The sequence below is a fragment of the Larimichthys crocea genome, chromosome III (genome assembly GCF_000972845.2).
Source record: "Larimichthys crocea isolate SSNF chromosome III, L_crocea_2.0, whole genome shotgun sequence".
Lineage (NCBI taxonomy): Eukaryota > Metazoa > Chordata > Actinopteri > Sciaenidae > Larimichthys > Larimichthys crocea.
In genome coordinates, this window is record NC_040013.1 from 2,958,617 (window position 1) to 2,982,448 (window position 23,832).

A 23,832-nucleotide genomic window follows, 5' to 3' on the forward strand; every position below is an offset into this window, starting at 1 on the left:
AGTCACTTCAGAGAGAAGACCAAAGACACCCTGTGATGGCTGTACAATACACAATGCTCCAGTTTTTCTTTCGTCTTGTCCTCCCCGCTCCCAGTCGTTTCAATGAAGCTCTTTCAGAAAGGGGGGATTAGACGTAGCTATCTCATCTGTTGAGCTGTCATTCAGCCACGCTTTCTTCTTTTCTGCTCCTTCCTCAAGGATACGAGGATGATGAGGCGTGTGAATGCTGCAGGTCAAACAAACGTATCCTGTTTGCATATTTATTCTTGTTTTGTTTTTTTTAAACAACAGGATGAACACGATTATCCGTTTCTCCACACGAGTTCTGCGCTCAACGCTCAGACGTTGCACGTACCATCTTCCTTATTAGCAGATCAAACCAATCCTCTTAAAAAAAGGTGCTCGGAAACTTAAAAGTTACACTTCTGAGAAGTATGGATCTGTCTTAATTGCTGTAATCTATTTAAGCATTGGTATCATATCGTTTACCCTTCCCTTCTTTTATTTCTGTCATTACTCCTTCCTGTCACACCACCAGAGACGTTGCAGCCAAGGAATTAGCAAACAAAGATGAAGCAAAAAAAGGTGAATTACCAATTGTTAGAAACTGTCATGGATCTAAGATGATTTGCACTTCATTTTCTTTCACCTCTATGAAAAGGTTTTGCAACTTTGGTTTGCATAGTTTGTTGACTTAACCAGAACCATGAGTATTCTTTAATCCAAAGCCTCAAACTAAACACATGCAGGACACAATGAACTAGTCAAATTTGAGACTTTGCAGTATTTTGCTTTCAGAAAAACTTTTGTGTCTGTAGATTTCACCAGAAGTTAGCTTAAGATAATGGATAATAAGTATATTTAACTGGAAAAGCTCTGCTGTGATAAATGGAACAGAACATACATTAGTATCATTGGAAACACCCGTGTTGACCCGACTACTTCACATGAAAAAGGCTGCTGCGAAAAAATCTTATACATCTTTTTTCTCAGACCCTGAACCAGAAATCTCCACTCCAGTAGCACTTACAGACACTAAACCTTGTGCACCGAGGTTTTTACGAAGAGACGGTTGTTCATGTAGCATTTATAGCCTGATTTGTACTGTGTATCCATTTATCTATTATCTGTAACCGTTTATCCTCATCAGGGTCACGATGGGTCTCAAGCTTATCCCAGCTGCCTTGCCACAGTCACCAATGTTAAGTGCCGTTAAGTCTTTGGACTGTGGGAGGAAGCTGAAGGTCCAGAAGAGAAGCCATGCAAAGACAGGGAAAACATGCAAACATGCAAACATGCAAACTCCACCCAGAAAGGCCAAACCAGGAACCTCTTTGCACCTTCCAGAAAACTTTGTGTCGTTAGGCTGGTGCAGTATGTGCATGGTTTGCACATCTAAAGCAAACTTCCTGTGGATTAAAGGGAAAGAGTTGTCCAGGCTATAGCGAGAGAGCTGATGACACCATCAAACGTATACTGTATGTGATCGGTAACTGCTCTCATGATTGCAGCCAGGTTGGACGCAGACTGAACCGGAGCTGCCGTGATACAAATGGGACATTGGACTTTGAGTTGTGGACTGGATTGCTGTGCCATAATGTGAGCTCAGCCCTGCTGTAAGCATGAAAGCGCAGTGTGGCCGATGTGTCAGGTGTACTCTATGTGCAGCTTCACTCAGTCACTTGAAGCCGCTCACCGTGTCCAGCTGAGCTGCTGCTTTCTTCCCCGCTCACAGCTGATGCTCCAACCACACCCGAATAATCTTTACAAAATAAAACAGATGTTACCATTTAGTGCTCGCCGACTCGTCGTGCTCGCTCTGCGTTACAGCTAAAACCTGTACTGTATACACACCTTTGTCAGTACTCATCAAACAATGGAATATCATGGCATTCTCAGAGGACTGACATATTTTGAAGTTTCTCAGCCCTGCAGACATTGAATTTTCCTCTGGTAATGCAAACCTACACACTTTCCTTGACTGGTGCCATCCAGTCTAATAGAAGCAATACTGAGGTGACAGTTTTTCATCAAGGGGTGCTACAGTGTGAAGACGGGTTGGTCTTTTGACTGAGAAATAACAGAGTTGAATCCATCCTGAAGGGAAAAAAAACAAAAACGCCAGCAAACAGCTGATGTCAGTTCTTTTTGAAATTACTGAAAGGAATCTATTGAGCATGCAATAATGAGTTAATAGCTGTCCAGGATATTGTCATTAGGTGTTTTAATGGAAGATCTTCTCCGGTTGTGCCGCATGCTGGGTCACAATCAGAACCGTAAAGCTGCAGTCATTTACAGCCAAATCAGACTGAATAATTTATGTATTTCTGCACGTTATTACTTTGAAGACTTGAAGATTGATGCCTTTCAAAAGTATGCATTAATGAGGTGGAGGTCCATTGTGTCAGGTTTAGGGGGGGGGTGCCTATTTATAGAAGAAGGCAGAAATGGAATATACATTCATAACTATGTTTTGATTGGTGCATAATCACCTGAAAATTATGTTTTTGGTAAATTAGAATGAGCTGTTTTTTGTTGTTTTTTCACAGCCACCATAGTTTCTCCTTTAGGAAAGAAAGGGTGAGGCGAGGGGGTTATAATCAGTCAAAAAACGACACGACTGGACACTGATACTTTAAAGAGCTACAACTGAGCAGCTCTTGTTTTAGCTTTACGTCACGTCAGACGTTTTTCTAGGCTTATTTTAAACAGTAAAAAGTCATCTGGGGAGTTTTCAAAAAGACTCTCGAGACTCTACAAGCCACAATCATCATTTATTATTCATCATTTAGTTATTAGGTGAAGGAGTTATTAACCATGTCTGCTCCAAAACACATGACGCTACAGTGACGGAGGAAGATAACAGACTGCAGCAGATGAAAATAAATTGGAAATGTTATTAAAGGTAGCAATTAAACAAATAAATATGGATTCGGTGTTAAACCCACAACAATATTCTGATCAATGAGTGCCAACAAAAGGTGACTCAGCAGAAGAAAACAATAATCTTAGCAACTACGAAGCAGTGATGATGAATGTTGATATTTATAAATGTCACACATAGTTTTTGATACATTTAATAAACATAAAGATAATTTGTTTTATAACCAGAACCACCTCATCACTCTTTATCTCTAAACCAATCAGGGTCTTTGTAAAAACACATTAGGGATGCATCTTTGCTGTAACACAATATTTTCTTTCATTTTGAGATAAATGTCATCACATTTTGGGCGTGGCCAAACCGGTCTGCAACCTATATATAGTTCAACTTAGCTGCATATACTTGGAGTGTTTACTCAGAGGTTGGCATCAGTATTAGGTTACATAACCAGCTGACAGAATGTGCCAGCAACAGTCATCGTTTCAACCAACAAAATCTTACAGTAACTAAAGGGGTAAATAATTAATGAGAGTATGATTTTTATATACACCTGACTTCCTATTTCTTGCATGGTGAGAGATGACAGTCTTAGCTGCATTCACAAGCACATAAAGATGCAGCCTTTCATATTTTGACAGGGATTTCCAGCTATGCCGCTTCGGTATACATCAAAGAAATCAAAATGAATCCTGATAGAAAGGGAGAAAATTGCCGTGTGGGGGAGCGTGTGATATTGGCTGAAGTGCACTTTGGTAGATTGAAAAGTTCACTTTGTCACCATTAAAGGTGAGCCCATTCAAAACAAAAGCTGCCCTGCCTCCTCAGCATGTCATAAGCCATAAGTGGAGGTCTCAGTAAAAGTGCAATGCCCGGGCCTTGGCAGTTCATTAAGACTGTCTGGGCGCAGATGGATCTCTCTTTTGAGCCTCCACTTCATTAATCCCTCATGCCACACCCAGCAGAGGGACAGCAGGCAGTCCACTTATAACAGCCACTCCACAAGAGAGCCAGTCTAAGTGAGAAGGGGAGGGAAGGGAGGCGAGTACAGTACATGCAGTATGTATTTAAATATCTTTTTTAATTATTCAAACTTCAAACGGCCTCATCGTGGCCTGTTTTACATTATCTGAATCAAATCGGACATCAGATTAATGTAATTAAATTCAACGTACATTAATTTCACTATGAAGATACACGAGTTTTCCTCTAAAGCGGGCTTGTAAATCTCATCAATGTGAACGGTAAGGATCCCAGAGGGAAAGAAATCATACAGCTATGTAATAACGGGTGAGATTTGGCAGCGACCTTGCAATTTATCTCAATTTAAAAGTCTGGAGAACCTTTAAGAACATAATTATTTATAGTTTGTGACATTTACTGCTAAAACCGCCATGAAACAAAGGACCCAGGATAGCTTTTTCAGTCCTGGGGAGAAAAAAAAAAGATAATTCTTCCTGTGATATCTTAAGGTCCCGGAGACATTTGCGTCGCTGCACTTTGCTCCAGAGACATGAAAAAGTCGAGAGCAACGTTAAAGAAATTCTTCTCATAGCGAGTGAGCAAGATGATCGGCACAGTGGACAAACAGGTCGGTGCTATTTCTGTGATTTCAAATTGATTTGAAATCAGCTGCTAGTCCAGCTTGATTTTTGTACAACAGCCACAGGCTATAGGCTTTAATGCTATAATATGCTGCATTAAATCAAAGCTGGAATGGAAATAGCCCCAATTACATTAGGGGCAAACAGGAACGTTAACTTGACAGTCTTAATGCTAACACCCTTAATAATGAATCAGCCCTAACTCCCACTGGCCTCCATTTACCGTAAACACTCTGACTGGAGCCTTATTGGCAGTATTTACCAATACGCTGCTGTCTGCACGGCTCTGTTCTCCTGTCCAACTCTTAATAAGACACATGACATGTGATCAGTGCTCGCGTGTCACCGCTTCTTTCTTCTTTCTTTTTTATCAAGATGGAGTGAACCATGGAGGTGTCATTAGGTGTCATATTGTAAGGCTGATGAGAATTCAAAATTGTATTTAATAGAATAGATGAGGCTTGGTTTCCTTTATCAGGACCGGAGCAGAGATGTGGAATATTCTGTGTCTCCCCAGGACATCGAGCTGATTACAGCAGTCAGCCTAGATTACATCTGAAGCTGCTCCTCTGTTCCATCGCCAAGGAAACAATATGGGGGAAATAATGTCCCAGTCTGCCTCAATGCACTTTTTCCCAGTTCAGTCCAGACAGTAATAGCAATCAGTGGGGAGGATTTGATCTGTGCCTTGTACGTCTACACCGCCGCGAAGTTGCAAAGGTCCGCTAAGTTTAAAAACACGCGTGCATCACTTGGTGACCTAAATAGCTTGTCAGTGATATAATAGCTCAGATTCACAGCGTGCCGGATGTGTGTTTGCAGTGCATGTTGTATGTGCAGAGAGGAGACAGATTGAGGTTTGCGTGTGTGTCACGGAGAGTTCATGTGTTTCAGATTTATAAAGGTTTATGAGTGAATATCCTGCTCTTAGAGGTTAATCCCCTGGAGGATTAGATGGTGGCCACCAGTGTTGGGAGTGTTGCATTACCAGAAGATTTTTTTTTTTTACTTACTTACAAGACTGCTTTTTAGTACACAATATGAGAAGTAAAAGTACTTATTTGTAGGTCAAAAGATTTACATATTGAGAGGTGAGAGACACAGGTGATATTTGATCAACTACAGGAGAACCAAAATAAAATAAAATAAAGACTTTGTTTGTTAAATTTAAGCTTCAAGAATACAACTTCATAAACACGTGGATGACACTATATTTAATGAACAATAATTTGACACAATTTAAATGCACTTACACCAGTTTAATCCCAAATAGTCTGGATTACTTCATCATTCGATAGATACATATATACACTGACTAAAAAGTCAACTTTGGTTTTGTTGCTTTTCTTTTTGGTCTTAAACTTGCAGCGTGATTGGTTGCATCCTCGTTTGCCGCCATGGTGTGCCATTTCTAATTAATTTTGTTTAATTTTCTGACTAATCCATATTAGAAATAGTTCCAAACAGCTCCAACTACAACAGTAAAGTGCTACTCATGCATGAGTCATAATAATATAATGATATCATATATATCAAAAGTCACAGGAGACATTTTTCTGCAGTATTTTTACTTTGAATACTTCAGTAATATTTTCCATGGGAGTTCACCATGAATCCGAATATGTAATCTGTAATTCGGGGACTGTAATCTTAAAGCATTGTTCTTTTGTTGACACATGAAATAGTGACTTTGTTCAACTGTACAACTGTATGTGTGTCTGTGAATGATTAGATAAACGTATTAAGCACACAGTAAACAGTGGATGGGACTCCTCTCTGTGCTGGTGTCCTCCATCCTTCTCTTTGAAGGATCAGGAGCAGCTTTGTTTTGAATTACTTCAGTGTGAAACAAAGGCCACGAATACTGTAAGCACCGCACTGATTTATTTCCCTTGCTCTCCTCCCATAAATAAATGTATGATTGTACCCCTCTCTGCAGAAATGTCCTTACGTCTTCTGAGCAGACAGACACAGTTTAGACCTGTGGTTAGATCAGAATTGTTGCCGCGCGCTGCAGGTAGCACTCAGTCAGGGGAGGCAAAGTGGGCTGAGATGTAAACATGCAATTGTCAACAGGCTTTCTGACAAACATGCCGGTTGTTTCTCTTCTAATTACATCTTGGTAGTGTCTATTGAACAAGCACTCAGTTTTGATTGCACCGCAATGAGGTTTCCCTTCATTCAGCACTCTCTACTGATGAACAACAATCGTGCAGAACAAGCTCCACTTGTCTTTAATATGGCCATTCAAATTTTTCTTCTCCTTCCCCCCATAGATTTATCTAAGTGAATAGGCAAAAGAAACCTTGGCCTGTAGTTGGCTCCAATTAACCTCAGTTTAGCTTGGCCTTCAAGATGATTGGCTTTTATACCAAAGCCTATCGCAGTTAAAGAAATGCCTGCTCTGGCAGCGATGCTGTCTCATTTCTCTAACCTGCACAGGAGAAATATTTAAATGAGCCTATTAAAACAGGCCCTGGGCTGCTGAGATAGGTATACATGCAGTATTTGGAGAAAAGAAAATGCAAGAAAAGGGAGTTTCCACGTGCACGCGGGGAAGGGTTGTCGTGGAACTCGGCGCATGTAACACAACTGAGCAGCTTTGCTTTCAGTCAAGCAGATATTCAATCAAGCAAAAGACAAACAGAAAAGGTACGGGTCTCTTCCTCTCATCTGCACTACAGCACTTGTGCGTGCCAATACTGACAAGCAATCTTTTCCTGTCTTCTGTTATCATTCCCAGCCGGTGAAACTGGTTGAAAGTGGAACTCTGTCCAGCTGATAACGTGCTGGAGGGGAAAACTATAGGATGCCACTGATAGACACCCCTCACCTGCAGCCCGGTGTCTGTTTAGCAGGACTTACCAGCCCTGACATGTAATCAGGCGCTGTGTACACCTCAGTGGACCACAGGAGGTTTCAGACGGCCGGACCGTGATCGTCTCAACACAGCAGCAGTACAGCAGCGGACGTGCCGCACTTTGTGCATGTCACATCCTCCACCTTGAATCTTCACATGTAAACGCAGACACACACAGGCAGGTCCATGTGATAGTGAAAGCGTCAGAGGCTGTGGAGGTCACGCTGAAAAGATTTCCACCGAATCTTCTCAGTTAATCGATGATTACTTCCACTGCTATCTGTGCACCACATTCCTGCCGTTACAAGCTGCATATCTGCATGTATTTCACAGCTGACGTGTCTGTCTGGAACAGTAAAAGCCACAAAAGCCTGTCGTTAGCGTGCGATCTAACTCAAGTCTTCACAGCTTCTGGATCAACCCTCCATCGCTCACAGGCTGTAAGTCAGCGAGCGGGCATTGAATCACGGTGCTGAATATGTAAATGGGCGCCATTAAAGCTCTCTTTCTTTAATTAGTCTTTAGATTTCATGACTGAGTGCTTCCAATTATGGATCAATGTCTCATTTCTGCACACAGAACTCTGGGTGTGTGGAGGCAGTTTTTTTTTTCCCCCGTCACAAAATGCTTTATAATTTCTCCTCTGCCAAGGCGGCCATTCACATCACACTCTAACTGCTGATCAATCAGAAATTGTGCTGCTGTAAGCCCACGGATATGTGTTATGTGCACTGGTAGGACTTTTTTTTTTTTTTAATAGATATAAACATGATCAGATTTCAGATTTGGCCTGTCTTGATGTGTGTGTGTGTGTGTATAGTGGATGCAGTATGTCGGGGAATGTGTGTGTGTAATTGCTCTGGTAGTAATTTAGCACTGAGCTCATTAAGCGGTGCATGAGAAGTGGCAAAATTCTGCTTAATACTTAAATGCACTCCTGCCTGGGAGTTGGGTGCATACTGGAAGGAGGTGCTGATAGAGCGCTCTGAGACTGTAAAATGCTACTCATGTGCTTTTAAAATGGCCATTAGGGTCTATTGGTTCAGTACCTAGAGCCAATGATAGCAGCTCGGGGCTTTTATGAATCTAAAATGTTAACTAATCTCACTGCTAACTGTCTCGTGCCCGTCCACATGCAGTACATCTAAAAAGGTACACTGGGATTTCAAAGGCAATGCACGGATGAGGAATGCTTCCAGTGCTTCTGATGCTTCTGAGAGCAGACTAACTTTAAAATCTGCAAGTATGCAAGGTTAAATACATTTTCTCCCACTCCTGCAGACCTTCATATGAATATAATTTAAATTTAAGATTAACCCAATAAGTAATCAAAGATTCGGTGTTATAATTGCTGCGTTCCAGCAGCAAATGAGCAGCAAAAATCCTCGCTGCATCATTCAAAGCGGATGCAAATTGACCCGTTTGGTGATTAGTGGGCAGCCTGTTCGCTGGGCCGGTAATGCACTGAACTTTTTCCTGTTTGATAGCTAACACTGAATCAATTATTTGCATAATCTGAGTTAAATGTAAGAGAATTCATTTGAAGCTCTCAGTTTTTAACACCAGGTGCTCCTGACAAGCGGTGGATGCTAAAGGGATTTATTTTATTTTTTTAATGAAAGTGCAGCCGCTGTGTGGGTGTCGCGTACATCGTACAGGGTGAGTCCCTCAGTTAAAATGGATCTCTTAAGGACTCCTAGGAATGTAGGAGTCATGCAGGAGCTGACTCCTCCATCACTGCCTCTCACCCCACTGATCCATGGGACATTGCATTAAGACTGAGGTACAAATCAATCATGCCCACACAGCCTCCGCATCGCTTCCCCACCAACACTGTAATTATCACAAACAAAAGAAGTTCTGTCTACACGCGTGTTAATGTGCAACAGCGGGAGTGTGACTTGTTTACACACACATATGTTATATCACACGTGACTGTGTGTGTTTACCTGCCAGCATTGTTTAATCAGATCGTTAAAGGTCTCCGCCGTAGTTACTTGAGGTTAAACATCCTCATTTTAGATCCCTGCGCTACTTTTTATTTATTTATTTTTTTTAGGAGATGCTGGCACAGATCTGGCTCAGCATATTCGACATCTGGCTCCGCTGTCCTTATTTACCACTGACCTGTTTGCAAAACACATGCTGTAACACTGAGCCGATCCTGATCCGACTCCGTCACCCCACTCTGTCTTTTTGGATCTCACTTTTTTTTGGGGGGGGAGCTTAACCTTGCACAGGCGGAGGGGGAGGAGTGTAGGCGTTGACACGGCCTAGGTTGCAATAGAGAAACATCGATCTGATGTTCTTGGCCCTTTCTGGTCAATGACTCCTGTGTATGTGTGTGTGTGTGTGTGTGTGTGTTCTCCAGGTTCTGTTGCTATGCCAACAGTGCCAAAGCTGAAAAAAAAGGACCCAGGTTTTGCAGGTCTTTAAGGACTTTAGCGAGGAGGACAGGCGCTGCCAGTGTCAGGTGCAAGGGCAGGCCCAGACGGTCACATGATGTCAGCCCACAGATCAACCAGGGGGTGGGAGCCTGTAGAGCGGGGGAGTGGTGGAGGGATCGGTGTATCTGCACAGACATTTGCATCAGCACCCCAGGGCTCAGTCACTGCTGCCCCCTAGTGTGTGTGTGTGTGTGTGTGTTTGTGTGTGTGGATGAGTTATCAGCAGCTTTTGTTGCCTGTTGCTGGTGGTTATCCGGCCTGGAGATGAGTGCTTTGATGTGGGGAAAATTGAGTGTAACTGTCGGGACAAGTAGCAATTTATTACATCGCAATTTGCTATTTAGAAAGCCTTGCTCTGAATGAGACAGATACGGAGTGCAACTGACTGGGAAGCGATGTCTGACGCACAAAAGGTCTGAGGTCACCGGTGATGATAACTGCCGTCATTAGGGATCCGTTACACCGTGGAGCCTGCTTCAGCTGATGGACTCTAATGATGTTGCGCTGCAGAGGAGCATTTAGTTTTGATTAGACAATTGTTGGCATGGTGCATTTCATTAACTCCAAGATGAGATTTTGTTGTCTGGGAATTGATATGCCACAGTTTGAGCCCCGCTGTAACAGACTGTGATCTGCTTCCCTCAAGGCAATCTGGAGCACGTTAAGAAACAAATGTAATAATGGAACCTTCCCCTCCTGACACTCTCCTACCTTTCACATCCAACGTCCTTGCCCTCTTTATCCGCCCCCCCTACCTCCTCTTCCTCCTAGACAAATTGACTTTTAACTAGCCTCACCGTCTGGAGATATAATAGCACCACTTTCTTGCCACGGCACATTATTACACTGATAAAATCTATGTGTAAAATATTGTCTTTTAGTCTCTGTGCGGACCAAACATTTTTACTGAAGTGGCCATAAAGAACAAAAACTCAAGGCCACACATGACGCTTGGATATTTTAGAAAGACTCTCTCTCTCTTACTTTTCCCACGTTTGCATTTAATCAAATGTGTGACAGTTTGCATGACTTAGAGAGGAAACAAGACCAGCTGACGGTAGAGAAAGAGAGCAGCGAGTAAGTGTGTGTGTGTGTTGTGTGTGTGAGTGTTTGAATATTTTAGCTGATGAATGCTGCAGAACACTGTTAAGCTAATCGGAAATTTGATCCCCTTATTGGGTTTGATGCACACAAGCCAGAAGCCCTCGGTTTCCACCCATGGCTCATTATAATTGTATAATTAATAGTACTCAGCCCTTTTCTCTGTGTGCACGTTAGAAAGGGGTATAGAATAAATGATTAAATTAAAAGGGAATCCGATGCTTATTAAAAGTGGGTTTTAATTCAGGCACTGTAGGTTATTTGAAATGTAACAGCCTGCTTTTTCTTATGGGATCCTGGAGAATAAGATAAATGGAAATTACATTTCCAGAATGTATTTCCAGCCTTTTGGGGAATAACAAAGCTGTACGGTGTAGAACACCTTTTGGAAAGTGTCTTACTCTATTATACTCGAGCACTATTTTCATTATTTTATGTAGGATCTTTATGTTTTTATTGCATAAACAAGAGAGGTAGAGAGAAGGAGCAGGGTGGTCCTGTCCGGTTCAGACAGAAAACTGGACCCACAGAGCAGACCAGAGACCGACATGTGTGGAGAGGCCGTTTATTAAACAGTCCGGGGTCGGTACACAAAAAGGCAGTCAGCTCAGGCAGAGGTACAAAAACACGAGGCAGGAGGGAAGTCCAAAAATCAGGCGAGGGTCAAAACCATGAAACAGTGATATCAGGCAAAGGTACCGAACACTAGGCAAAGACGGGTCAAGGAACAAACTGGGTCGAAACACGAGGAGACAAATTACAAGGAAAAATGCCGGAAAGCTACTCACACAAGGATGCAGACAATCTAACAGAGACACTGGGAGAGTCAGGCATATATACACACCTGAGGGGGAGGAGCTAACGAGGCACAGGTGAAAACAACAGACAATCACACAGGAAGTTGAAGACACGTAGAAGGAACACAGACAGGAAGTGAGGGAAACAAAACAATAAATAAAAATAGGCCTGACAGGTTCCACACTGGACACAAACTAAGAGTCAAGGTATTAAAGTCCCAAGATGAATCTATATGTAGAAGCAAATACAGATTTAGAAGAAGATGAACTTTGGGGTCAGTCGGAGCTACTACTGGAGGAACACGTCTGAATTCGATGTGTTCCAGACAGAGCTGGAGGTCGAAGTTTCTCAAGTCGATATTTTCAACTTCCGACCCTCGAATGTAAACACAAAACATGGCTGACCTTGACAAAGTGATATTTCCTCGGCAGCTATGCACACACACACAAACGAGTGACATGAATATACATATACTATAAACTGTGTTCCCATCTCGCTGTATCAGTAAGAAATCTGCAAAAGTCAGTAATGTTGTCGGAATATTTTCATGTTTTTACAGCTAATCGCATGAAGGTAAATTTACTTTATGTTGCCTCTTACTTAATAGTTTACCATTGTTGTGTGACTTCTTCATGAAGTTGGGGTTGGTGGATTTTGCTGCAATCCATTGCAAATATGAAATCGATAACTTTGCGTCCCAGTTCATGGACGCCCAGAACAGGGAGCTACCAAGCTGTCAAAACATATTTCACAACATAAACACTACAGCTGATGAAAACCTTTGTTTGCCATATCGCTCTGAGGTCGGTTGTGTTTTTCTCAGCGAACTTGGACGAGATGGATCTCCCGACTTAAAGTCAGAGGTCGTTTCGAGGACAAAGATTTGCAGCGTTAGCTTCAAGGTTGCAAGTCGTAACTCTGAGTTTGGGTGGTGTACACTTTTTTTTGTCGTATTGTTGGTTCCAGGTTGTCTGGAGCCAAGCTTTATTGTGGGTAATGTATGCATTGAATTAAAAAGACGATAACTCTGGTTTCTGCTGCATTGATTTTGATCCTGTCCCTAGTGAGTCTGACAATATTTTATATTATAGTGGAATTAAATTCTGAATAGTTTTATTACTGAGAATTTTAGTCATTAGTCGGTTAAATTCCAGGATGAGATGACATTTCTAAAAATGATTGTCAAAGACAAATCGATTATTTCACCTGACAACATCTTAAAATCCTCCACAAATTCTTCTGTGTTCCTGTTTAACATCAGTGCCTCCTGCTGTACAACCGGACATGCTCTGAAGATTATTTCACGCCATGACAGTGAGGAATGTACTCAAGGAGAATTTGTGTGCCAAGAAAGAGATGTGTTCAAGGATTTATGCTTCCTGTAGTAAATTTGCAGAATCTTGTGTTTTTTCCATCACACCCCCTAACACGACCTTTAAAGCAGAGCTTCTTTTAACAGCTCAGTTTAGTATTTCCTCTGCTTTTGTTCTGCCAGTTTAGAGGTGTGTAAATGAATGTCAGTTGACGCACCATAAATCAAAAGGTATTGGTTTAGTATCTTGGAGGAAATGATAGCAACATGAGGGATGCTCCGGCTCATTTGATTGTATCAGCAGTGCGCTGCAGCCTTCGTGTACGAAACACTTTCACATGTTTGAAATATAGGAATCCTGCACTGGGATCCATACTGTATACACACACACTTACATTCATATACACACACACACACACACACGCCCACACGGCCATCACCAAGCCATACATCCAGAGGCAGCTTGGTATTAAAGTTTAATCAAATGTAAAATTGGCCTCGTTTTGAATGTCATATTGACAAGTTAATGTTGGGCGCCGGTGGCTCCCGTCGGCAGGCACTTTGTACAGAAAGATCTTTATAGCTTACATCCCGGAGAGGCTGGGAAAGAGCAGTCGCAGGCTGCAGGAAAGTATTGTTGCTGTCAGGTGAAAGAGAAAAAAAAGCTTTTTCTCTTCCTACTTTGTGTCAAACCTGGAGTGGAATTTTATATTGACATTTTTTTTTTAAAAGCACTTGAAATCGGTTCAGAACCTTCAATCGGTATGAGTGCAGTTCTTGACTGTTGAAAAAAGTTGATGTGTGGCACGACTCCACAGGGGAAAAAACAGTTTTTCCAATCTTTTAATGGACTGTAGAGTTTTGAGATTTTGTCTTCTTTCATTTAGGTGTTTATTTTACTTCACTTTGTCTCTTTGGGACTGTAGATTTAACCAAAGGTTAACCTTAGATGACGCCTTGTAGTACAACAAGTTATGCTGATGTCTGTTAGTTAAACTTTCGAACCCATTCACCTGTAGTGTCTTAAAATATGTGGAATTTCACAACGCATATCTTTAAAGGCCGTTTTCTCAGACTGAGCTAAAACTCTTAACATCAGTCGCACGTACATACAAACCTTCCAGCTTTATTCTGAAGGTTCTTACTGAATCATTCAGAGCCTGATTTATGCAATATTTTATTCCCAAAACATGGCAAAAATTGATTTTTTTCAACGGTTTCCGGAGTGATAGAAACAGATCCCCTAGGTGAAGACCCTTGACCTTTATGTTAACACAACGAAACAACTGTTGTGCAGATGGATGCGTATTAGCATGTTCTAATGAGATAATGCCCTGCTTGCATATTTAAACATTCGATGCAGAAAACTCATCTTAATGTAAGTTATCAACTGAGGTCTCGTCTTACTGTGAGGGTGTCAGTGTTTTTTCTGGTGGATATAAGCTGATGGATATGTACTTTCACTCTCACCTCACACAATGGTTCATATATAGACTTCGACATCTCCCTCGCCCTGAGCTGGCATTGCACATATTTTTAAACCTTCACCTGAATCGAGTCTCTTCTCCTCTCGGATTATCTAAAAGTGTCTGTATTCTTGGACCATTTCTCTCTTTTCTATCCGCCTCTAAGTCTCTTGTGGCCACTACATACAATATATCTCTGCATAACCATGAAGCTCCAAAGCCACAGAGGCAGCTACACCTTCCTGACATTCATCACTATTATTCCCACTCCTGTCTTCCCTTTATCTGTCAGTGTTTCGGGGTGTAGGGGGGGGTTATAACTTTTTTCTCCTCCCGTCACTATCTCTCTGTCTGTTCTGGACAAGGCTGAATTGAAAAGGTCCGCTGGGTATGGGCGTCTAAGGGGTGCTTTTTCCTCCTACGCTCCCTCACAGCTCCAAAAACCCCCCCAAACTTCCCACCCTTTGGCTTTTCTCCCCCTACTCTCCATCTCCTGTCATGCACTTTCTCAGCAAACACACTGGAAATATTTTTCTATTATATTACTAATGGACTTACCATACCTACCTTTGTGCTCAGGTTTCACCCGTGTAACTTGCAGAAGTTTGCCGATTCTCCTCCACAGCACTCTACCTCCACGCTCAATCTCCTCTGGGAAATTAGCCTAATAATAAATATTACCACAATAATAGGTATCCATGGAAACTCCGGTCCATATGCAGTGTTTCTTCCTTTGCTTTTCAAATCAATGCTGAATAGTTTCCACTGTTGTCTGCTTTGACATTTTGGCTTTTGAATGCATCCGTGATTATAGTATACTCAGGCTCGGAGTGATTTGCTTTGATTGTAGAGCTGCTAATCAGAGGGCCACGAAAATGTGACTTTAAGGACTCGTGGGTTTCTGGACTGGGCTCGCTCAGCAGAGGGGTTGTGGGATTGTACTTCACGCTGTGATCATTGGGGTCCTTTCTCCGAAATCAGGCCTAAAAAGAGGCTCTGACCTCTCGGCTGTGTGTGCTTGTTGGAAGTAATTTGCTTCTAATGGGCTTCCCTCAGGTTCACACACAGCTTAGACAGCCTGTTCGCCCTGATGGCAGAGACTGTTTTGTGCTGTATAAACATTAACTCTTCCTATTCACGTCGTATTATTGTTGTCATATGATCACATATATTTCATCAACTGTTTATGCGCCTGTTCATCATTCCCTCCATCTGTCCTCCTCTTTAATTCTCTTTTCAACAGGACCCATTCACTGCGTTGGGTAGTAATAGTCAGGCACAGACACAATAGCTCCCATTCAGGTCATCTGTTTAGTGTTTTTTCAAGAAATGTGAAGGATAAGGAGGATTTTATAACCCACAATTTCAGTCCAAATTCTTAAATTAGATTTTAGATTTGTTTTCGGCTGTAACATAAATTCAGATGAAAGCATCCTGACATCGTGGGGAAGGTTTTGAAATCTAAAAAGAAAGGTGAGCTGAAAAATATATTTAAGCAGTTGGGTCTATTGTTTTGGTAAAAGTGTAACAGGAGCAATAGTTTTGTCAGCAAATAATAATAATAATCTATAAATAACACCAGTTTGGCAGTTTTGAGAATGCATTCGCATGCGGCACCACACTTTGGTGAAATGTTATTAAACCCTCCATAATGAGAGAACAGAACCTCAGGGGCAAGAAGGCTGAGAATAGCACCATGAATGCACATCACTATCTGCCCCGTCTCGAGCTCCTATTCACAAAAGATTTTGTGCTAACGATATTGAAATGCAAACACACTCATAATGTTTGCAGCTGACTGATATTTGCTCTTGTTTGGCATCTGTTAAATGTCCAGCTGGAACTTTGTGTTGTCCTCCAGCTCTCTCTCTCTCTCTAGTGCTAGAGGAATGTCTGAAATAATCTATTTGAAATAAAATTCCAAAACAAATTCTCTCAAAATCCTGCCTTTGCTGATTTTAGATTGCTTAAATGTAATTTAAAATAACTTTTGCATTTATCAATGTGCTACATAGTCACACTCGTGCATACATCCATGATTAGTTATGAACTAAAATTTGATGGCAAGACAGTAAGCAGAGGTAACCATGGCTCAAATTAGCTCTGGTTCTGGTGAACTGTCCATAGCTCAATTGGGTCGATCTCCACTGCTGTATCTTACCGCATGTCATAATGGTGGTATATTTGGAGAGGCTTATATTTTCTGAGATGGTACGTTTTTTGGAAGAACTGGAACTCACTTTCCACTCATACTTTAAAACATTTATAATTATTCCCATTATCTGTGACTCACTCTGCAGCGACTGGGATTTTTCTCTGTTTTCTGTCGATTAGAGAAAGAAAATAATCAGCAGATTAATTGATAATTAAAATAAATTGCATTAAGAATCATGAAATACTTATTTTCAGCCTCTCATACTTCTTTAGCGCGACTGTCTGCAGCTGAGTGTTTGTAATTTCTCACGTCTTGTTGACACGGTTGCATATAGAAAATGTGATTTTAACTGATGTGCTGCATTGTACGTTTGACAAACTGCGTCTTCAGCATGCAGCAGACGGTTTTGGGGACATTCAAAAGACATGTGTTGGACATTATATCGTACAGTCAAGATGGCTTGTTGCATATTGATGTTTGTATTAGTCGCAGAAACTTAATCTTGCATGAGCGATTAGGTCTGCAATGTTTGTCTGAGTGTGTGGGGGCACAGATTCATGCATGGATGCACTAGTGTACACTATATACTGTGTGTGCTCATACATGTATGCATAGCTCTGTGTGTGTGTGTGTGTGTGTGTGTGTGTGTGTGTGTGTGTCCTGGCTTCATTGTGCTGACTGGTTTATTGCTGTTCCAGGTGACAGAGCATGAGAACAGCAGAGTTTCAAGGTGCTGTTTTCAAGCATCACTGAAGCCACAAATTTGATTATTTTTTTTCCTCCACAAGTAGTTTTGGGTTTGCATGAGACCCCTGCCGCACACACACACACACACACACACAAACACACACACACACAGCTGCCTCACACCGTCGTGGACCACATCTCCTCTGGTTCCAGCAGCCTGCATTATGCATCTTCATTCATCTGCCATTCCGTTTCCATTGAACAGCTCTTGTTACAGTGAATCAGCAGCGTTACGTGCCGCTCTGCTGAGGTTTGTTATGGCTCTTTGTGGTATGTACACGACGTCTTACTCTATGTATCTTATACATAAAACATTCTCAGAAGAGAAAAGTCTGCGTGAGCTCCAAATGTTTTGCCAGACACCGCTCTGTTGTTTCAACGTTCCGATAATACACAAAGAGAAGTGTCGAGGAATACTTGAGCTGCAAGTTGAACAAAAAAAAAATGACGAAATTGGACCTGAAAATGTCACTTTATTTATTCCAACAAAGGCTCTCTGTCTATATCTCCCGGTTATTCTCTAATCCCCATCGGGTGAGGCAGTGGACATACGGATCCTATCACATCAGGGAGAGATTAAACAAGGAGTGTCACAATGACACAGTGAGTTTGATAATGGAACAAAGGAAGCTGTTTCAATTATCGCTCTTTCTCTAGAGAAATCTGGAGGAAATTCCTCCAATAACTGTGTCCTGCGTCTGTTTATTCATTTCGACATTTAAATCCTTGAACCTTCCTGCAGCCCAAATTCAATACGTACCCTAACACGCTCCATCAAGCTGAGTTGGAGCGCAGTCACAGAGAATTTCTGAGACTCTGTAATTAGTGAAAACAGAAGTTGAACAATGGAAGTTTGGATTAGTTGATAACTCATTTTGAAAGGACTTGTGGAAGATGTCCAGAATCTTAAGTTCAGCTGTTTGTCTGAACCTGAAAGCTACCCGCTGTCTCGTTATTCACTTTATTTTCCATCCATCCATCCATCCATCCATCCTTTTCCAACCCTCTCCCTAGTGTTCCCTGATGGAGTTCAGTCATTCTCGGTCAGTCAGTTGGACGTACCCACAACGTCTCCAAATGAAAGCGTCCAGCAGGCACCTCATCTAGCTCCTTTCAGCCTCTTGTATCCACGATCTCATTCTTTTGGTCCTTACCCAAAGCTCATGAACATCGCGGAGGCTTTGAACTCTGGAAAAAAAAAATCAACATATTACAAAGCTGTCACTACAGTTAATTATGAGGTTAACATTATATAAGCACTACTGCTCAAAAGTTTGGGGTCACCTCTTATGCTGATGATATTCTTCTTTCCTTCAAGAATGGGTATTTTAACAAAGATAAAAGAAAAAAAAAGAAGATATATTCCAGACACCAAATGTATTTATTTACACCTGAAAGGGTTTTCAGACCTTTTTCACAGCGTGAAACCGTCGGGTCAATGCAGGTGTTGGCAATGATACTAATTAAGGTTCTGTCCCATTTACCGCAGCAGAGACTTTCCAGCCAGCCAACATGCAGCACAGCAGCACCCTGACTCAGTTTGACCTTAATTAGTATTACACAGGTGTTATCAGTGGTAACACCTGTGTTCACCTACTATGTCATGTCCAAATGTCTGCTGTGAAAAAGGGTCTAATAAAACTCAAGTAAAACTTACATTCAATCGACAGCAAGACTATTGTTGTCACTACTTTCATTAGGATAGATTTACACTCTGACCTAGACCAAACTTCTGTTCATATTTTAACTTTGAAGAATAGTTTTGCTGAAGTAACACGCCCGTTGATTGATGTTGATTGTGCACTTGAAACAGGAACCTGCTCTGATTTAAATCTGCAGAGTCTTTTACTGCTCGCTCAGAGATTCTTTGTCTCTCTCTGCCCTCTCAGTTGTCACTCTGGTTGAACCATTGTGCAGCATTTTGTTCTCCGGTTTGTTTTGTTCTCCGTACAAAACATTACTTTCTTTGCAAACCCTTCATGCAAAAATCTACAATCATTCAAAGACGCAGAGTAGACCTCTCACCCAGCTGACTGTACAGAATCAAGCTTTTGTTGCAGGGCTGTCAGTAGGGAGGCAAAGAAAAGAAAATAAATAAAATTTAATTTGCAAATTGCCCGTGTCAGTGGCAATAACGTGACTTAGTGCCTGGGAACACTTCAAGTTACAGCCCCTCATCAGAACAGCAGCCTCTGCAGGGCATTGAGGATGATATAAACGGTTTCCTCTTTGCCACTTCACACTTTATCATCTGAACCCCTCGAAGAAAACTTAACTTGCCATTTAAGAAGAATTCTGCGACGGGCCAGCGAAGGTGTGAAAGGGACAACGTCTGCTTGTTTAGCCTTTAATGAGGACAGATCCTCTGGGACAATGAAGATATGTGTCTGTAGGTTAATCTTAAGAATATGTCCAATATATATTCGGTATATTTCGACAAACAACAAGGGGAGGCATGACATCTGTCACATTTGTTATTATACTTCGGATAGGATGGATTTGGAGCCAGAGGCGAGATTTTCAAGCAACAGCTTCCTTTCCTACATCGTACTTGTCAATGTTTGTCTTTGATATACATCATAGTAAACTGAATGTTGACTGTTTTTCCAGAAACAAGCCGAATAATAATTCTTAGTTGCAGAGCACAGTCTGATATAGCATCGATTTCTTGGCGCCGACTCATTTCAAAGATGCAATGTAGCTTCGAAATATTTAGTTTAAGTGACACGAAGAAAAATGAGATCGGCTGGCAAGAGAAAAAGTCGTCATTGAGAATACTGACAGGCTGCAACTACTCACACAGATGTCATACTGTGTATATTGTGTTGTTGAATGCAAAGATGCATTGCTTCCTTTGTGACAGGAAACAAGCTTTATGGTGTTGGCTCTCTTCGCTTCCTAAAAACTGCGGCTCTGACCACACCGGCGACTGGAAATTGGTGCTGATACTCCGCTTCATTCATGTAGTTGGCTCTAACGCTGGATGTGACTTTCAAAGCTCCGCCGTGTCGTCGTCTGACTCTGTTTGCGTTGTTTGTAATCAGGCCAACGTTACTGTGAGGTTAATGTAATGTTACTTAGACTAGTTGCAGACAGAGGAAAGCAGGCAGGTGAGAATAGGAAGCCAAATTCTTTGTCCCCCCCTGGGTAACACAGTTTATTTAAGGCCATTATGAATCATCCAGAGTATGTGATATTGAGAGGGCAGCAGCTTGTGAGAAGTGCAGGTGTGCAAGAAGAAAGTCACCAAATAGTAAAATGCAGAAGTGCCGGTACAGTGTGCTGGTGAGTGTCGGCTCACTTCAACCGAGAGTCGACTGTCGGCGCTCATCACAGTCCCCTCTGCAGTTTATGTCAACGCTTGGCTTACCGTTGTCATTCTAATGCATAAAAATGCTACAGATAGCATCTCAAACAATACATTATGTTGCTATGAGCTACTCACTTATGTTTTATTGTGTGTCACTGCTGATCGGCTGGTGTCATTGTGATTAATGGGTATCCCAAATGTGCCTAAACAGCATCCTCTCAGCCATCTCCCTGCTATTCTCAGTGAGCTGGTTGTCAGCCGTCTCGGGCAGCACCTTGTCAAGTCTGATTTCCTCTCTAGTCCGGTCTCTGAAGCCACAGGGCCAGCTGCTTCCAACTCTAGGGCCTGTTATCTACTGAGCCGCTCTCTATTGCCTTTGGCTGCCCTCCGGTCCTCTGCCTGGCCTCAGATTTAGTCAAACCGCAGCTAGTTTACAGATAATTATCAGGCTGAGGCCAGCTGTGTGGCACGCATCCACAGGCCCTTTGTTGCTAATTGAATTAGACCCCATGCTGGAAGTGACAGAGAAATGAACAGTTTCCCCCAGCGAGCCATGTGATTAGCAGACTTGGAGAAGGGGAGGTCGGCTCAGGTTGGCGCGCTGGTGCGTGTGGTTGATGTCTCTGACTCAACGTCTGAGTCACATTCACTCCGACACCGACGTTTCTGTCAGGTTTCATTTTATGACGCGTGTCAATGGGGGTCAAGTACAGCAGGACAATCAAAAACAAACTGCTGCCAGGCATTTGTGTGTGTGTGTGTGTGTGTGTGTGTGTGTGTGTGTGTGTTAAAGAGCCCAAAATGTCTGTTTACTGTGTTCTCTGTTTTCCATCTGCTTTATTGGCCAGTTAGATATATAACAGGAGCAGCTTTGCTTTTTAAGAGTCATCATAAAAACGCCATAAATGAGACAATTTTACCGTGAACATTTATGACTTTTTACCTATTTATTACAGCTTTGTGCGCACATTTTTGTAACTTAAATCACAAGCACACACATTCTCAACACACGGCCGTTGTTTACATTAATTTTCCATGTAGGAACGTGACATTAAAGAATGCCCAAAGTGAAATGATACTTTAGATTTCCATGCACGTCTTCATTCTTCTTCAGATCCTCTTTTTTAAAGTTGGCACAAAACTGCAAAATTAGCAGCACGTCTGCAGCAGAAGGAAGCCTGCACTGTACATTCTTATCACCCCGTATTCTGCATGGCTTTTTATTGTAGAAGGAAATATAAAAATCCCATAAAATTCATAGCATTCATAGCTGCTATTAAACTCCACCAACTGGATCATGCGAGGTGGGAAATAATTGACATGAAGGGGGGGAGAGAAAAGGAAAAAAAACTAATAACAGTCAACTGTTCTGTCTTTTCTGGAGGCCTTTTAACTTTTCGAAGGTGGGAGTTTATTTCCTGTGCTTGGTAGTGTAGGTACAGTACACCCAACCCCTTTCTGCTGTGCAGTCACTTTCATTCTTTTGTCTGCCTGTCTCGTTGCCTACACAAAGCTTGTGATGTTTGCCGGAGCAACCTTTTTTCTGGCGGCAAAAGTCTGTGCCTGTGCTGTAGAAAGTAGGCCATTTGTGCTGACGTCTGACACGGGGGCCCCTGTGTGTGACGCTCGGTGACTGCGCAGCGCTCAAAGGTTTATTTCTGGACGTCCGCTTCATCATCTATTAACTTTGTTTGCCTGATAAACCTCGTGACTTTTTAAACCAGCCTGAAAGGAGACATTAGCGTCTGTCTCCCCCCCCCCCATCGTGGTAAGGTTATATAAGTCCATGATATCGAACTACGCCTTCAATGATTCGGTACTCATACCGCCGTTATGAAATGTGACACAAGTTATTTGGTTGTCATCTTAATTATTTATACACACACACCTCTGTTGGATGTGAAAATTGGGTTGTTGTGCTCTGCTGTGCAACAAATCTGTCATTCTCTTGGAATAAAACGGGAAATAGTGTCAGACTGTACGTGAATACGACAGAGCATTTTTATTATTTATCGCTTTACTGTATTCATAATTTAAGATGTTATACATTTGCTCTTTTCAGTGTGTTTTTGTCTCTTTATGGCAACGTTTTGTTTGAAGCTTTACAGTATTTTCTCCATGTTACATGCCCCCTCCTCTCCAAACAACATACCGTGTGGATTTATTCAACTCTCCTCTTCACTGTCTCTCACCACGCTCAAATTACAAGATGCTGTTTTGCGCCGCAGAGACCATGTATGAAATTTATTGGTCCAGAGTCCCGCCATTTGACACGCAAGACATGGCTAACAGATCTTGTGCCATTTCCCATCTCCTCCGGCTCCCGTGTAAAGCTGACCTTTCCTGCCTCCAGGCTATATTTAAACTCTGAGCACCAGAGACTTATGGTGCCATAGGAAATTTTATTATCAACGCTCTCCATTTGTCTGACTTAATTCAGGTCTGCCGTAGATCGCGGCCAAAGCATGCCGTATATTTCCACGCTGCTACGGCAAACAAGGGCACCGATGACAAACCCGACCATCAACACCTGAGCAGGGACGACGCCTGGTGGCGCATTACTTTTGAACTGCTCTGAGGAGCAGCCACAAGATTATAGGTTCTATTTACACCTGTGGAAACGTGTGAGAGGAATAAAGAAAAAAAGGGGCCGATATTATTCCAAGAAACAGAGGGCTCGACCAGAGAGTTAAACACAAAGGGATCTGACATTTTGGTGGTAAAATGTCACAGATTCCAGCCACAGAAACATTCATCAGGCTTTACCGTTTGTCATCATTAGAGCGGACAGCAGGTTGAATGAGCTCACATGAGCACACACACTTTATTATTTTTTCCCCCACCAGCCATCTGCCTAACCATTCACTGACACACTCTGCTTTTTTTCCCGGCAGGTCTGAGATGGGAGTTCAGAGGGTTCTCCAGGTGGATCTGAAAATGGAAAGCTTTCCAGAGCCGCTGGGCAGCCGCTGGATGGCCTGGCAGGTGGAGTACCCGGCCAGCCGTGCTGTCACACAAGAGGTGGAGACGGAGATCCGTCTGGCGCAGGAGGACCTAGCCGGCATTGTGCCCCTGGCCATGGTGAGTGATGCCACTTCCAGCTCAGTGCCACGCCCAAAGAGATGACTACACACTCATCACTCTGAATGAA

General features: G+C 42.3%; 1 protein-coding gene across 1 annotated transcript in view; it reads left to right on the plus strand.

Annotated features, from left to right (window-relative positions):
• si:dkeyp-14d3.1 (transmembrane protein 132C) overlaps window positions 1-23,832 on the plus strand; it is a 138,161-nt gene that overhangs the window by 78,534 nt on the left and 35,795 nt on the right. The window contains exon 4 of the mRNA XM_027273735.1: window positions 23,576-23,762. Within this exon, the coding sequence (XP_027129536.1) occupies window positions 23,576-23,762 (187 nt within the window). The remainder of the gene's footprint in view (window positions 1-23,575; window positions 23,763-23,832) is intronic.